We start from the raw sequence: 13,607 nt of genomic DNA, 5'->3' as shown, positions 1-13,607 counted from the left end.
CACCGCCCGGGCCCAGGCCGCGCTGCGGCCCCTTTAAGAGCCGCCCCGCCCACCGCGACCCGGAAGCGCTGCCCCGGAAGTGGACGGCGCTGCCCCGGAAGTGGACGGCGCTCCGCGGCGGGGTGGGCGAAGATGCCGCTGCCGGTTCAGGTGTTTAACTTGCAGGTAACGAGCCGTGGCCGGCGGCCCCTCCGCGCCCTCCACGACCCCTACTCCCACCCCCCACCCCCGCCGCCGCCGGGCCGGAGCCGGGCCCCCGCGCGGCCTCCCGTCCCCACGGCCCGGCGGCCTCGCGCAGGGTCCCCGCCGTCGGCCCGGCAGGCCCGGCCCGGCGCTAACGCTCTTTCTCCCTTCAGCAGCAGGCCAGCTGTGTGTCAGGGTCGGGGGGTGCAGAGAGTCAGGACAGAATGAGGGATAGCCCGGCCCCCAGCTCGGCCTCCTCGTCAGTGACAGATCTGTACTGCACCCCTCACAGCAGTAGGTCAGACCTCTTCCTGCCGGGCACGGCCGGGGACTTCAGCCTGAGCGCCAGCCTGTCGGCCTGTACGCTGCTTTATGAGGTACCTTCCAGGACAGGGGGCCCAGGAGCGAGCGAGCGAGCGCGGGAGGGGGGCGCACCCCCGCCCGCCGGGCCGGGCCAGCCAGCGCAGGACGGGCGCCCCAGGAGACTCCTTCCCGCCGCCGCCCGGGCCCTGCCGGCCCCCTGCCGGGCGCTGCTTGCGGCTCGGAGGAAGCTGCGTCAGGACGGTGGCTGGGGGCGTGAAGGGCCTGTCGGGGGTCCCTGGGCAGGGGGCCCCCGCTGCCTGCTCTCCGCTCCAGAGGCCGGCGGTGGAGATGGCGCCAGGGCTGTCGGCTCAGCAGCCGCTGGGCTTGCGAGGGGCGGCGTTGGACGCGGGCCGGAGCGGGGAGGGGCAGGGACGCAGGCGCTCCCGGACAGGATCCCGCCGGGGACGTGGCACCGCGGGCAGAGCCCGACTCAGGGCACGGTGAGGGTTTCTCGCCCTTCCTGGGCAGTCCGGTTCGAGTGCCAAGGTGGCTGCCTGTGTTGCAGGGGGCCGTGGAGCCCATGCAGATCGATGTGGACCCCCAGGAAGACCCGCAGAACGCACCCGATGTCAACTACGTGGTGGAGAACCCCACCCTGGTAAGGAGCCCACCGGGCGGTCCTGGGGCAGGCAGCAGGTGGCTTTGGGGCGTCAGTCCTGGAGCGGGGGCTAGGCCAGACTCCCCACGCAGGCCATGTTTTTCTCTGATTTGGAAACCTTTAGGCTGTTCGGTCACCCACTTGTTATAAGGGGTGGTAGCCCAGCCGGAAACCGTGCACCCCACTTCTCTCCCACATGCGAGAGCCCCATGTGCAGCTTTTCTCAGACTGAGGACGGGTCTTTCTTGGGGCCCAGCCTATGGAGCACTGCTTCCTGACTGCTCTGCCTGGGGACTGGCAGTCACCAGTGGTGCCCATCTGGCTCTGGCCATTCACTCCCTCAGCCCCCCGGGGCAGAGCTCTGCCCTGGAGGCCCCTGCACTGGCCCACCCCAAGCGGCCTTTGCCAGCGCTGGATCACGATCTGTCTGGTGCCCGAATACCCAGTTGTTCTTGTCATCGGCATAGGGCCTCTCGGATACTGCAGAAGGGTCAGCGTTTGGGTCCTGCTCTTGACTCACTTGCCAGGGCTTGATCTGGGGTCCTGCCTTGCACAGTCTCCATCCACTCCCCCACCCCCACTTCAGGATCTGGAGCAGTATGCGGCCAGCTACAGCGGGCTAATGCGCATCGAACGACTGCAGTTCATTGCTGACCACTGCCCCCCGCTGCGGGTGGAGGCCCTGAAGATGGCCCTCTCCTTTGTGCAGAGGACCTTCAATGTGGACATGTATGAAGAGATCCACCGCAAGCTCTCGGACGCCACCAGGTGAGACCGGGGGCTTGGCAAGAGGACACAGGGCCCTTGGTGGGGGCAGACACCAGGGGCTGGGCGTGGTATGTCCCCCTTGGGTCTAGCCCAGGTGGGGGCCCTTCATGTGCCCCTGTGAGTCTTGACACCGTCCCGATGTGGGCACTTAATAGCATCACTGCCTCGACGTGGTGATCTGGCCTTCCTTGTTGAAAAGCCAGGAAGGGCAATAAATGGCAAAACGGGCTAGGTTCTCACTCCCCACTCTGTGGCTCTCTTTACGTTGTCCTGGCTTTTTTCTGTGTGCACGTGACACGTAGTTATTCTGACATCAAGCAGAACTTGTGAAGACAGCACTTTGCTTCTCTCCTCTTGGCATGGCTGCACGCACGACCCTTTTCCTGTTGGGCATCCCCGCCAGGCCATGGGCCCCTGTGTTCCTGTGCTGGCTGGGTGCTCACTCGGCTGGGGCTGGGCAGGGGCTCCCGGGAGGCACCCATCCTCCTGCACCTTGGCCCCTGATGGCCAAGTACTCCCTCAGGGAGCTGCAGAATGCTCCGGACACCATCCCAGAGAGCGGCGTGGAGCCGCCACCCCTTGACACGGCCTGGGTGGAGGCCACGCGGAAGAAGGCCTTGCTGAAGCTGGAGAAGCTGGACACGGACCTAAAGAACTACAAGGGCAACTCCATCAAGGAGAGTATCAGGTGCTGCTCCCGGGAGGCTGGGAGGCGGGTGTCGAGGCCCACGTGGCCCTGGGCCCAGGTCTGCTCACGCCTGGGCCCACAGGCGCGGCCACGATGACCTGGGTGACCACTATCTGGACTGTGGGGACCTGAGCAATGCCCTGAAGTGTTACTCCCGGGCCCGGGACTATTGCACCAGCGCCAAGCACGTCATCAACATGTGCCTCAACGTCATCAAGGTGGGCCCTGCCTCTGTCGGGTGGGCATCAGGAGGGGCTGCAGAGCAGCACTCCCCGGCGCCAGGAGGGGGCGCCCAGGCTGAGTCCCCCGCCCGCCCACCAGGTCAGCGTCTACTTGCAGAATTGGTCTCACGTGCTGAGCTACGTCAGCAAGGCTGAGTCCACGCCGGAGATTGCCGAGGTAACGCCGCCTCAGACCCCGTCCCAGGGACTGCTGCGGCCCCGGTGGGCCTCGTCCTCCCCAGTCGGCCCTTGCCCCTCTCGGGCGGCGGCAGGGCCCGGGAAAGGACCAGGGTGTGGAGGCTGGTGGCTCATGTGTCCCCCTTTCCCCTGCAGCAGCGTGGGGAGCGGGACAGCCAGACCCAGGCGATCCTCACCAAGCTCAAGTGTGCTGCAGGTGAGGGCCTCGGGGCGGGAGGACGCCACGGCTGACCCCGGCACTGGGGTGGCCTCGTGTGCCGGATGTTAGGTCCTCACAGCCAGAGTGGTGGGCCTTGTCACATCTGAGGAAATGTCTGAGCTCTGCACCCACGGCCCCGGGGGTGCCTGCCAGGCTCCGGTCTTGGGCGGGGAAGCCAGCCTGTGGCCAGTGGTCAGGAGCTGAGGCATTGCTAACAGGTGGGCCTGGGAGCCCTTTGCAGGAGTGACAGCCGCTGTGCACGGCTTCCCTGGGCCCTTGACTCAAGGAGAGTGCCCCAGTCAGTGCTCTCGGGCGTGGTTACATCTTGACCAGAATCCTTGTCCCTGACACTGAGCAGCAGCTGGGCTGGGAGAGGTGAGGGTGGCTCTGGCAGCTTCCTCTGGGCACCAGGCTTCATTCTGCCAACCCCCCACCTCCCTAGGCCTAGCCGAGTTGGCCGCGCGCAAGTATAAGCAGGCTGCCAAGTGCTTCTTGCTGGCTTCATTTGATCACTGTGATTTCCCCGAGGTGAGGGACAGGAGGGTGTCTGGGGACGAGCCCTTGCTGGGACGCGGGAAGCAGGGGGAGGGTTTGTGGGTTGGGTTGTTTATTGAGGGGTATCCCCCCCCCCCATGGAGTCCTATGTATTCTTTGGCTGGGTGGTGGGCGGAGCAGGGGTGACCCAGCCTTGTGTCTGGGCTTCCTCCTCGGATTCTGTCTCGACTGTCAGCGACCCTGATGTCTGGACCTAACTCTCTTCTGGCCCTTCAGCTGCTATCTCCCAGCAATGTGGCCGTCTATGGTGGCCTGTGTGCCTTGGCCACTTTCGACCGCCAGGAGCTGCAGCGCAACGTCATCTCCAGCAGGTGGGTGAGAGTGGGGTGATAGCCCCGCAGACCGTCCCTCTCCGGGGGCCCTTTCTCTGGCCCTGCACCTCCCCGGCCTGCAGGCCAGGTGGCAGGTGTGGGGCCGGCTCTGAGGGGTGTGCACCTGCAGCTCCTTCAAGTTGTTCTTGGAGCTGGAGCCACAGGTTCGTGACATCATCTTCAAATTCTATGAGTCCAAGTACGCCTCGTGCCTCAAGATGCTGGATGAGATGAAGGTGAGGGACCTGCCTGCTCTGGATGGGGAGGGGGGACCAGGCAGAGGGCGGCAGGTGGTGGTGCCTGACTGGGTCTCCTCACCAGGACAACCTGCTCTTGGACATGTACCTGGCCCCCCACGTCAGGACCCTGTACACCCAGATCCGCAACCGCGCCCTCATCCAGGTAGATGTGGGGGCACGAAGGCCGAGGCGGGGCGCTACGGATGGGTCTGGGAGTCGCGGGAGGCTGACGCGCCCTCTGCCCTGCAGTACTTCAGCCCCTACGTGTCGGCCGACATGCACAAGATGGCCGCGGCCTTCAACACCACCGTGGCGGCCCTGGAGGACGAGCTGACGCAGCTCATCCTCGAGGGGCTCATCAACGCCCGCATCAACTCCCACAGCAAGGTGCCTGGACTGGGGTCGAGGCCGTGGGTGCGGGAGGGGGCCCCTGAGACCCGGTGAGCACCGCTGAGCCCCGTCCCTCCCGCCGCAGATCCTGTACGCCAGGGATGTGGATCAACGCAGCACCACCTTTGAGAAGTCGCTGCTGATGGGGAAGGAGTTCCAGAGACGCGCCAAGGCGATGATCCTGCGGGCGGCCGTGCTGCGTAACCAGATTCACGTCAAGGTGAGGGCGGGGGCGGCCCTGGCGCGGAGAGGCAGCGAGGTGGGCACACGCGCGTCCCCTGGGCTGAGCAGCCCCATCTCCACCCCAGTCCCCTCCCCGAGAAGGGAGCCAGGGGGAGCTGACGCCGGCCAACAGCCAGTCCCGAATGAGCACCAACATGTGAGGGCGTCTGTCGGCCTCCGGGATGGTCTGCGTGCCCCCACCCTCGGACTTGGACACGCAGGCTCCCGTGGCTCGTGAGGCACTTCTGGAGGTTACCCCTGCCCCCGTGAAGGGCCCCCCGCCGGGGTGTCCACGTCCAGCTTCTCGTGACCCCTCCACCCTGTTGTGCCCCGTGGGGGGGGCCCTGGCGAAGTGGGCTGTTGCTCAAGGCCCTTCCTGGAAGGAGAGACCGCAGGGCTCACATGTGCGGCGCCCAGCCCCCCCTCCCCCCCACGCACCCCAGCGGCACTGCCTCCCAACTTTCCTGTTCCTGTGTCACTTGGGGTTGCAGACAAGTTCGATCTCAGACCATTAAAAGGCAGCCTGAGAACACTCCCCTCGTGCTGTTTCTTCCTGCTAAGAGGGCTTCTGAGGCTCATCTCCATGAGGTCAGGCTTTGGGGCTCCCCACCCCTCACGCAGCCGGTGCAGTGGGGAGGGGACTGAGGCCAGCGCGCTGCCCTCCGTTAGGAAGGTTCCCCAAGGCAGGGGGTTCCTTCCGTGGCTGCTTGTTTTGAGTCTTTATTGCCCTGACCCCACCCTCCCGACTCACAGCCTTGCTTCGAGTTTCCGCTGGGCCTGGGGCCTTCACATACCGTCTCCGGCTCTGAACGTGCATCTTTGAAAGGATTTATTGTTCACTTCAAACACACACGTTGCGAGGGGGCAGGTCCAGCCTGGGAGCCTGCTCCCTGGTGCAGCATTTCCGGGCTCCCAGCGGAGGCCGAGGGGAAGACCAGCTCATCCTTCTGTGTTGAGTAGTGGGAGATTCCCTGAGTAAAGGCATTTCCTTAAGTGGGACGTGTTGAGGTCTCAGCAGCAGTCCTGGGGCCTGGTGGGCCGGTGTGTCGCGCTCCAGCTGCCCCTCAGGCCAGGGCACTGCCCACAACCTCAGGAAGGCCGCCTGGCTCCCCAGATCCTGCTGGCTGAGACTCCTGCGGCCGGGACTGGGCCCCTTTCCAAGCCAGAGACTTCTCCAATTTGGTTTTAAAAAGCAATCCGTGACCTGGCAGAGAAGGAGGGAAGTGGGGCTCAGGAGGCTGAGGGTCCCACTGCCCCCTGGGGGCCGGGGATGGGGGGCGCTGGCAGCAGCAGGTGCCCCTTACCTGGGCAGTCTGCGGCCTCTCTGAAAGCTCGCTTCTTACAGCAGCCCCGGCACAGGTTGAACACACATCTGTTACCCTGGACGCGGGAAAGCTAGTGAGCCTGGGGCTAACGCCCCTCCTGAGCAAGGCCCCCAAAACGTAGGGCCGGCTGGGGCACCAGCAGGCTGCACCCTGGCCCAAGGCTGGCCTGCCACGCTGCGAGGGGCTGTCCTGAGGGGGAGAAGCAGCCACCCCCCCTCGGGCTGCCCCCTCAGCAGACAGGGAAAGGACAGTCCCCGCAGGTCCTGGGCAGCGTCAGCGGGGACCACCCTGCCAGCCACCTCCTGACACTGAGCTCTGCCCTAGGCAGCACGGCCAGACTCACCTTTGGGTTTCCACACTGATCACACTTTGCGTATTTTGCTGAGAAAAGAACAGAAGCAAATGTTGGTTGAGCAGGTGAGCCTGCCTCCTACCTGCCATTTCCTCCAGAGTGCCTGCTGCCGGCTGTGTCCCACCGTGTCCCGCCGTGTATGGCCCGAGGACGCAGCACACGTGCCCCCACCGTTCACTGGTTGCTTGCCAATAGAAGAACCTTCTCAGGACGGTAGCCCCAAAGCCCACCTCTGGCTCCGAGCAGTGGCCGAGGGAGCACATGGCAGGCAGGGCCACGGCTGCTTCATGTAGCAGCCTGGGTCACCGGCGGCCCTTGCTACTGCTCTCCCACCTGCCCTGGGGCGGAGCTCCCGGGGCCCCCGCAGTGGGAGCAGCTTACGCTTCAGCGAGGCATCGAAGGTCTTGTGGGGGTTCCTCAGCTGCTTCTTCTGCTTGTTCTTGGACAGGACGTCTGTGCCGCCCTCCTCCTCCTCCAGGGCCCGCTTGCTGCGGGCACCCCCGTTCTCCTTGCTTCCTTCCCGGGGCCTGAAAGGGAAGGGCAGCGGGCAGAGCTGGGGGCGCCCCGCAAGAGGCGACCCACCAGCCTGGGCCCCAGGGCAAGGACGTGCATACAGAGCCCCAGCAGCTTGGCTCCTGGGCCACGGCTGGGCCTGAGTGGCCACAGATCACAGTCCAGCCGCGGCTGTGAGGACCCAGCGGAAGCTCAGGGTTGTGTGCCCCTTGCCCCCAGTACAAGAAGCACTTAAGAGCTATCTTCTTATGGAAAAAAGACATAAAACCACAGCACCCACGATGGGTGAGGGCAAAGCCGGCACTGCGGGATGGAGCCCAGCCACCAGCACCCTCCGCCAAGGCTGCAGAGAGGAGGCCAGGCTCCTGCTGTGGCAGTGGCGGAGTGCCCTCTCCTCTGTGTGCACCCCAGCCCCCCAACCCCGGCCCGTGGGCTGGTGCGAAGCTCACCCTGGCCGCAAGTAGGGCTGGCAGATCCAGTGGAAGAAAGGCAAGCCGCCAGATGGCTCCTCTCCCTCCTTCTGCCTGGATATATCCTCCTGCGAAAGCCCAGAGCACCCCAGGTCACGGAGCCCAGCACCCCCCCGCCCCCCCGCTCCCCGCAGCCCCGTCACCTGCCTGACACCGCAGCTTCAGTTCCTGGTTCACGGCTGCAACACCCTCCAGGGTCTTCACTTTGGCGAGCTCCTCCCGGAGCTGCTGATGCACCTGCAGCCTGGGACAGAGGCTCCATCACCGAGCCGGCCCCGCCTCCCGCTCCCCAGGCCGAGCCCAAGCCCCGCACACAGACGGGCACTCTCCATCTCTCTTCTGAGCCAGACCCACTACACGTCTCCAGAGAGCTCCCTCCTAACACCCCCAACACCCCAGTCAGGCGTCCACCTCAACAGCAACTCACGCGTGGTGCCACAGCTTGAAGAGGTGGGCCCGCACGTAAGACAGGGGGCAGGGGTGCTGCCGCACGATGTCCAGGTACTCCTCGGCCAGCTCCCACACGGCGGGGCTGCGGCCCTCAAACAGGGCGGGGTTGTGCAGGTTGCCCTCTGTGGGGTATTGCTCAAGGTGGCAGGTGCTCACATCCCCGGAGGGCTGGCCCCCCCACCATGTCACGCCAAGGGCAGCCGCCAGTCCGAGCGCTCAGGCCCATCAGGCCGACGAGGCCTGTGAGTGAGGCCAGCGTGGGGCCCAGGGCATCAGGATGGCGACAGGCGCCTCCAGCGTCTGCCAGCCGTGGCCCTGCCTCACCTGCACTCATGACCCCCTGGACTCCTGTGTCCTGGATGCAACGTTCCACGTCCCGCAGGCACTGGATGTTCCCATTGGCAAACACGGGGATGGCCACTGCCTTCCTGTCGGCAGCAGGTGGACACTCAGAAAAAAAGGACTCTGTCCCTTCACCCCCCAGAGGACGGTGCTCCAGCCGCCACACTCCATCCGAGCAGGTGTTTCTCGGCCCAGGCAGCCGCGCCCCCCTCCACGCACACTCACCGCACGGCCTTGATGTGCTCCCAGGACGCAGTGCCCGACAAGGGCCCCTTCTGCTCCTTGGTGCGCCCGTGCACGGTCAGCAACTAGAACACAGCGATGCCCAGCTCTACCCTGCTCGCGGCCGCAGACCCCCGGGCCCAGCTCACTCAGTGCCTGCCCCCCAGTCCCCTGGGTTGCAACTGGTGGGGTGCTGCCCGGGGCTCCCACGTCCCACGGGTCCACCCAACACGCAAAGCAGACAGGCCCAGCCCTGTTCAAGGGCCAGTCTTCCCGGAAATGGCAGCACCCCAGCACCAAAGGCGTCAGGGACAGGCGGGCAGGCGGGCACCAACCTGACCGTGAGGCTGGTGGCAGGTGGGGAGAAGGCAGCGGAGGCCTGGCACCTCCTCCTGCCCAGTACCAGCCTCCCTCTTGGGAGCCTGCGGCTCACCCACCCTCACCAGGCCTCGCCTCGTGGTCGCCATGATTCCGGTCCACCCTGGCGAGTCACTGCCTCACGGGAGCTCCTGGAGGCAAGGAGCACTCCACATCTGGCCCAGGGTGCAGAGGACACGAGGCAGGGGAGTAGCACGTGGCCCTGCGAGCCCACAGCCCCGCACCTGGCAGCCAGCCTTCTCCAGCATCTGGGCGTACTTCACAGTCTTGTCAATCTCCGGGAAGACACGGATTTTGCATGTGACGGGGACAGAGAGTTTCTCGTGTGCCAGCAGAACTGGGGAAAAGGAGAATCGGCTTCTGAGAAGCGTGGTGTTCACTTCAGGCAGGCGGGGCGCCTGCCTCCGCCAGATCCCATCTGCCAGCGTGCTGCAGGGGCCGGGCCGGGGCCAGAGCACCTGCCGTCAGGCTCAGATGAGCAGCTGGTGTGGGATGCGCGGCCTCACAGCCGCTCCTGCAGTGGGGCGCGTGCCGCGGCCAGGGCTCAGCGGCCGCCGGCTCAGGGCTCCTTTAGCAACTACGACCCAGCCTGACTCCCCACCCACAGCTTGCGGCCAACTCACTCATTCTCTGGAGCAGGTCCCACTCCTCCTGCAGGAAGGCACCATAGTGACCTGCAAAGACCAGCATGGCCCTCAGCACCCGTTCCCCCGTGTCCACACAGGGCACGCGCCCCCTGCCATGCCAGTCCTGAGGGGCCACAGGAATAATCACCGAGTTGAGCAGTGTCTCAGCATCACACTTGGGGGAAGTGTGCCCAGGTGCGGAGCTCAAGGGCACTGAAGGCAATGCCCACCCTGCACGGCTGCCCAACCAGCAACCCCTGAACCGTACGCTTAGCAGCGCACGGCGGCAGTGTGCGGGTGACGGGGTGGGGGGGATGACACCTCCTTCCCGCAAAGCGTGTTCACCCGCAGGGAGCCCAGTGACCCCCCCCCCCCCCCCGCGCACTAAGGGGAGTGATAAGCCTCTGAGAGCCAGCAGAACCCTGTCCCTCCAGAGAGAGGAGCAAAGAAAGGCCTGAGACGCCACTGGGAGCAGCGCCAGGCCCTCCCCCGGTCGCGTCCACACCCTGGCCTCTAGCTGGGCACTCTGCGGGTTCAGGGCCTTGCCCCCGCCCAAAGCAGTGCTCAGTACAGCGACCCGAAGCTGAACTCACCTCGCTTGGCTATCATCTGCGGGCAACCCAAGTTCAGGTCGATGGCATCACAGTAATCCTGCGCCAGGAGAGCCGCCTGGACAAACACCTCTGGATCATTGGCACAGAACTGGGAAAGACACAGAAGGTCCCATGAGCCCAAGCCAGGCCCTGGTACCACAGCTCCCCAGCCCCACAGGGCGTTCATATGCGGCCCAGTGGAGACAGGGTCCCCAGGGCTGACTGCAGGATGCATCCTGTCCTAAACATTTACAGTATGGCATGTGCCCACACCACAAGGAGAGGGAGTCACTGATTCACAATGGTCCCGACTGGAACAAAAAACTGGCATCACTGACTTTAGCTAGAGAACAGAGTGTTCTTCCCCATCGTCTGATAACGACAGAACACGTGGCGGACAGCAGGCAGGCAACGGGGGGGGGGGGGGGGGGGGGGGGGCTGCGAATCCTCCACAGCGCCCAAGGCATCCTCTCCCCCAAACTCAGCCAGCACCCGGCGAAGGGATAAATCTCTGGGAGACCAGCAGCAGGAGCCCTGGGAAGCCTAGTGCTTCACCACAGCACCCCACCCCCATCGGGAAGCTGTTAATGGAAAGAGGCTCCACCTGGTGCTCCTTGCCAGGCCCCTGCCCACCTGCACAATGAGAGGCCGGTCCTCGGGGCACACTTCGCAGTACAAGTTCTCCTTCCGATAGTTGGCATCGCGGACGAAGACCTGGGCGTGTAGCATGGGGGTGTAGCAGAGCTGGGCCCCGTGTCGGCGGCTCAGCAGCCTCCAGGCCAACTCACTCTGGTCCACCATGGGCGCCACCACGTGGCGAGCCCCCCCCAGGGTGCGGCTCCAGAACTCGAAGCCCTGCAGCTTTGGCATCGCCTCCACACTGAAGGGGGAGACCAAGGGCTCAGCCGGCCGCGGCGGCGGGGGCGGGGCATCCACGCAGGCGTAGGATCGGACCCAGAGGAAGCGCTACCCTCCCTCGAGGCCACTCCAGGGCAGCCTGATGGTCACGGATACGGACATCAAGGGTGACACCGGCTGCAGGTCCAGAACCATCACCTTCCAGCGGAGGCCGTCACCCCCTGCTCGCTAGCAAGCCAATGGAACAGGGAAGGAGCTGTCTAGTCCTGGTCTGCGGGTCCGAGTCCCCCTCGGGACACCTCGGTCAGGGAGAACCGCCCCGCCCACCTCCTCTTCACAGGAAACGTCCGAACAGACTCTCTTCTCTGGCTTCTAGGACCTGTGCGGGCCAGCTGCCCTCGCTGGACCTGCCCGTCCCTACAAGCAACTAGCCGAGCCCCAGCGGAGCCCCGGAGGGGCGGCCCGGCTTACAGGGACAGCCGGGCCGGGAGCGGCAGCCCCCCCGCGCCCCGAGCTCTGCGATCACGGAGCAGTCACGGGCCTGGCCACTGACCGAGCGCGCACCTGGGGGTCTGGCACTTCCGGAGACCCTGAGGTCCCACGGAAAGTCCCCGAAGCGGCCGGAGCACGAGCGCGCGGGGCGCCGCAGCGCTGTCACCGTCACTGCCGCCTCGCGCTGGCAGGACCGCCGGGCCGGACCCGCAGGACACCTACCTGCGCCCGGGCCCGGGCTCCTCCCGGACCGCCGCCGGGCTTCTGGGGGCCAGGGCGCGGCGGGGGCTCCCTCGGTGCCCGCAGGCCGCCACGCCGGGGCCGCCACCCGGCCCAGGGCTCCGCGCCGGGGCCGCCGGAAGGTGCCTCTGCCAGGGCGGTCCGGGCGGCCCGCGGTGCGGCGGGAAACGCGTCCCCGGGAAACCGCGCCCGGCCGCGGAGAAGCCCCGCCCCACGAGGTCGGAGGTCAGACGCTGGAGGTCGGCCGGGCCCCGCCACAGCGCGGTCGGGCGGGGGAGGGTGACGTGCCGACCGCGGAGGCCGAGGCCCGGCCCGGCCGGCGCCCGCTTTCCACTCCGAGCTCCCGCCTCTGTCTCCTAAAGGGGCCGCAAGTCCCCGCCTCAGTTCAGCACTCAGAGGCCTTAGGGGACCCCCCCCCCAGGCCGGAAGTGCTGCTATCGGCGAGGCCACACCCCCGAACTTCCGGGGCCCGGCCCGGGCGTGCGCGACGCTACCCCGCTGGAAACTGAGCACGCACGCGCAGAGCGCTCCCCGCCGCGGGGGCTGGCGGAAGCGCACCCGGATGTCCGGGGCTGTCGGGTCAGGAGCGACCCTCCGGAGTAGCTTCGATGGCGGGGTTTCTTCCTGGCGCTTCCCCGAAACCCGTTCCCCCTTCCTGAAGGAGCCTTTTGGTCTCACCTTTCCCCTGATTAGCGAGGCACCCGAACCCCTGCTCTGCCGGCTGCTCGAGCCCCTGCTCGGCGCCTGGGAGTGCACGTGCCCTTGGCTTAATTCGCGGGCCTCTGCGCACGAACCCGACAGGATGGAGGGACGGGTGCCAGTCATTTTATTCCAGCCTTAAATATTGCAGCATCCCCAAAGGACAAGGATTAAAAGAAGAATAATAACCAAACATGAGAGATAGACTAACATCTGAAAAATAAGGACCATACCAAATATAGCTCCTGTGTCCGCCAGGGGAGCCAGTGCTGGAATGTAGCTGGTCTTAGTTGAAATGTGCTGTTACGTGTGAAACATACAGATTTCAAAGGCTTAGGAGGAAGGGAAAGAAGTGTAAGCGTTCATTCATAATTTTAAAGATATTGATTACATGTTGAAATGATACTATTTTTTTTTAAGATTTTATTTATTTATTCGACAGAGATAGAGACAGCCAGCGAGAAAGGGAACACAAGCAGGGGGAGTGGGAGAGGAAGAAGCAGGCTCCTAGCCGAGGAGCCTGATGTGGGGCTCGATCCCATAACGCGGGGATCACGCCCTGAGCCGAAGGCAGACGCTTAGCCGCTGTGCCACCCAGGCGCCCCTGAAATGATACTATTTCTTACACTGACTTAAATACATTATTAAAATTAATGTCACAGAGGCATGCCTGGGCGGCTCCTTCGATTGAGCAGTCCACTCTGGGTTTCAGCTCAGGTCATGATCTGGGGGTCGTGGGATTGGAGACCCCTGTGGGGCTCTGCCCTCAGTGGGGGGGTCTTCTTGGGATTCTCTTTCTTCCTTTTTCTCTGCCCCTTCCCTCCCACCGGCCTAAGTAAATAGGTCTTTTAACACACACACACACACACACACACACACACACACACACACACACAAAACCCAAAATCAACACCATGCTTATTTTTTTTAATATGGTTACTAGAAAATTTTAAATTACATATGTGGGCAGGATTTCTGGAATAGCAGATTGAGGAGTTTTCCAAATCCCTTCCCAAAAAAGCAATGTTAAAACAGGACAAATTGTTAAAAGCAACCATTCCAGGGCTCTCTCTCGCTCTTTTTTTTTTTAAGATTTTATTTATTTATTTGAC

The 13,607-nt window shown here is 64.5% G+C and overlaps 2 protein-coding genes across 10 annotated transcripts; one reads left to right on the top strand and one right to left on the bottom strand.

The window, feature by feature from the left end:
* The first annotated feature begins 56 nt into the window (after positions 1 to 56).
* GPS1 (G protein pathway suppressor 1) lies at positions 57 to 5,467 on the top strand. Of its 9 annotated transcripts, none has more exons than XM_048211672.2 (15): positions 74 to 165; positions 476 to 560; positions 1,052 to 1,144; positions 1,731 to 1,912; positions 2,436 to 2,600; positions 2,683 to 2,818; positions 2,922 to 2,999; positions 3,158 to 3,215; positions 3,661 to 3,746; positions 3,990 to 4,084; positions 4,215 to 4,320; positions 4,406 to 4,486; positions 4,573 to 4,710; positions 4,799 to 4,933; positions 5,022 to 5,467. In XM_048211672.2, exons 3-15 carry the CDS (start codon positions 1,067 to 1,069, stop codon positions 5,094 to 5,096), a joined length of 1,413 nt encoding a protein of 470 aa, XP_048067629.2. In that variant the 5' UTR covers positions 74 to 165; positions 476 to 560; positions 1,052 to 1,066; the 3' UTR covers positions 5,097 to 5,467. The 9 variants fall into 9 exon arrangements, with proteins under 9 accessions (XP_026339637.2, XP_026339636.2, XP_057173912.1 ...); XM_026483853.4 differs by having other exon boundaries at positions 75 to 165; positions 3,155 to 3,215; XM_026483852.4 differs by lacking the exon at positions 476 to 560 and having other exon boundaries at positions 57 to 165.
* Positions 5,468 to 5,747: 280 nt separating this feature from the next.
* Positions 5,748 to 11,862, bottom strand: DUS1L (dihydrouridine synthase 1 like). Its single transcript, XM_026483855.4, has 14 exons — positions 11,779 to 11,862; positions 10,840 to 11,086; positions 10,207 to 10,315; positions 9,611 to 9,661; positions 9,212 to 9,324; positions 8,613 to 8,695; positions 8,370 to 8,473; positions 8,023 to 8,167; positions 7,743 to 7,839; positions 7,575 to 7,663; positions 6,994 to 7,139; positions 6,604 to 6,641; positions 6,240 to 6,315; positions 5,748 to 6,139 (listed from the first exon to the last, which is right to left on the bottom strand). Exons 2-14 carry the CDS (start codon positions 11,074 to 11,076, stop codon positions 6,000 to 6,002), a joined length of 1,428 nt encoding a protein of 475 aa, XP_026339640.1. The 5' UTR covers positions 11,077 to 11,086; positions 11,779 to 11,862; the 3' UTR covers positions 5,748 to 5,999.
* Positions 11,863 to 13,607: the final 1,745 nt, after the last annotated feature.

The sequence above is a fragment of the Ursus arctos genome, unplaced genomic scaffold (genome assembly GCF_023065955.2).
Source record: "Ursus arctos isolate Adak ecotype North America unplaced genomic scaffold, UrsArc2.0 scaffold_24, whole genome shotgun sequence".
In the NCBI taxonomy this organism is placed as follows: Eukaryota; Metazoa; Chordata; class Mammalia; order Carnivora; family Ursidae; genus Ursus; species Ursus arctos.
Note: the sequence above shows the minus strand (reverse complement) of the source record. Positions and strands in the feature narration are given on the sequence as shown.

Coding starts and splice junctions, on each gene's coding strand:
- GPS1 (XM_057317927.1), top strand. CDS start 408: ATGAGGGATAGCCCGGCCCCCAGCTCGGCCTCCTCGTCAGTGACAGAT. Junction 1,913..2,435: donor AAGCTCTCGGACGCCACCAG/GTGAGACCGGGG, acceptor GTACTCCCTCAG/GGAGCTGCAGAATGCTCCGG. Junction 2,601..2,682: donor TCCATCAAGGAGAGTATCAG/GTGCTGCTCCCG, acceptor CTGGGCCCACAG/GCGCGGCCACGATGACCTGG.
- DUS1L (XM_026483855.4), bottom strand. CDS start 11,076: ATGCCAAAGCTGCAGGGCTTCGAGTTCTGGAGCCGCACCCTGGGGGGG. Junction 10,316..10,839: donor ACCGGCCTCTCATTGTGCAG/GTGGGCAGGGGC, acceptor TGTCTTTCCCAG/TTCTGTGCCAATGATCCAGA. Junction 7,840..8,022: donor TTCAAGCTGTGGCACCACGC/GTGAGTTGCTGT, acceptor CCTCTGTCCCAG/GCTGCAGGTGCATCAGCAGC.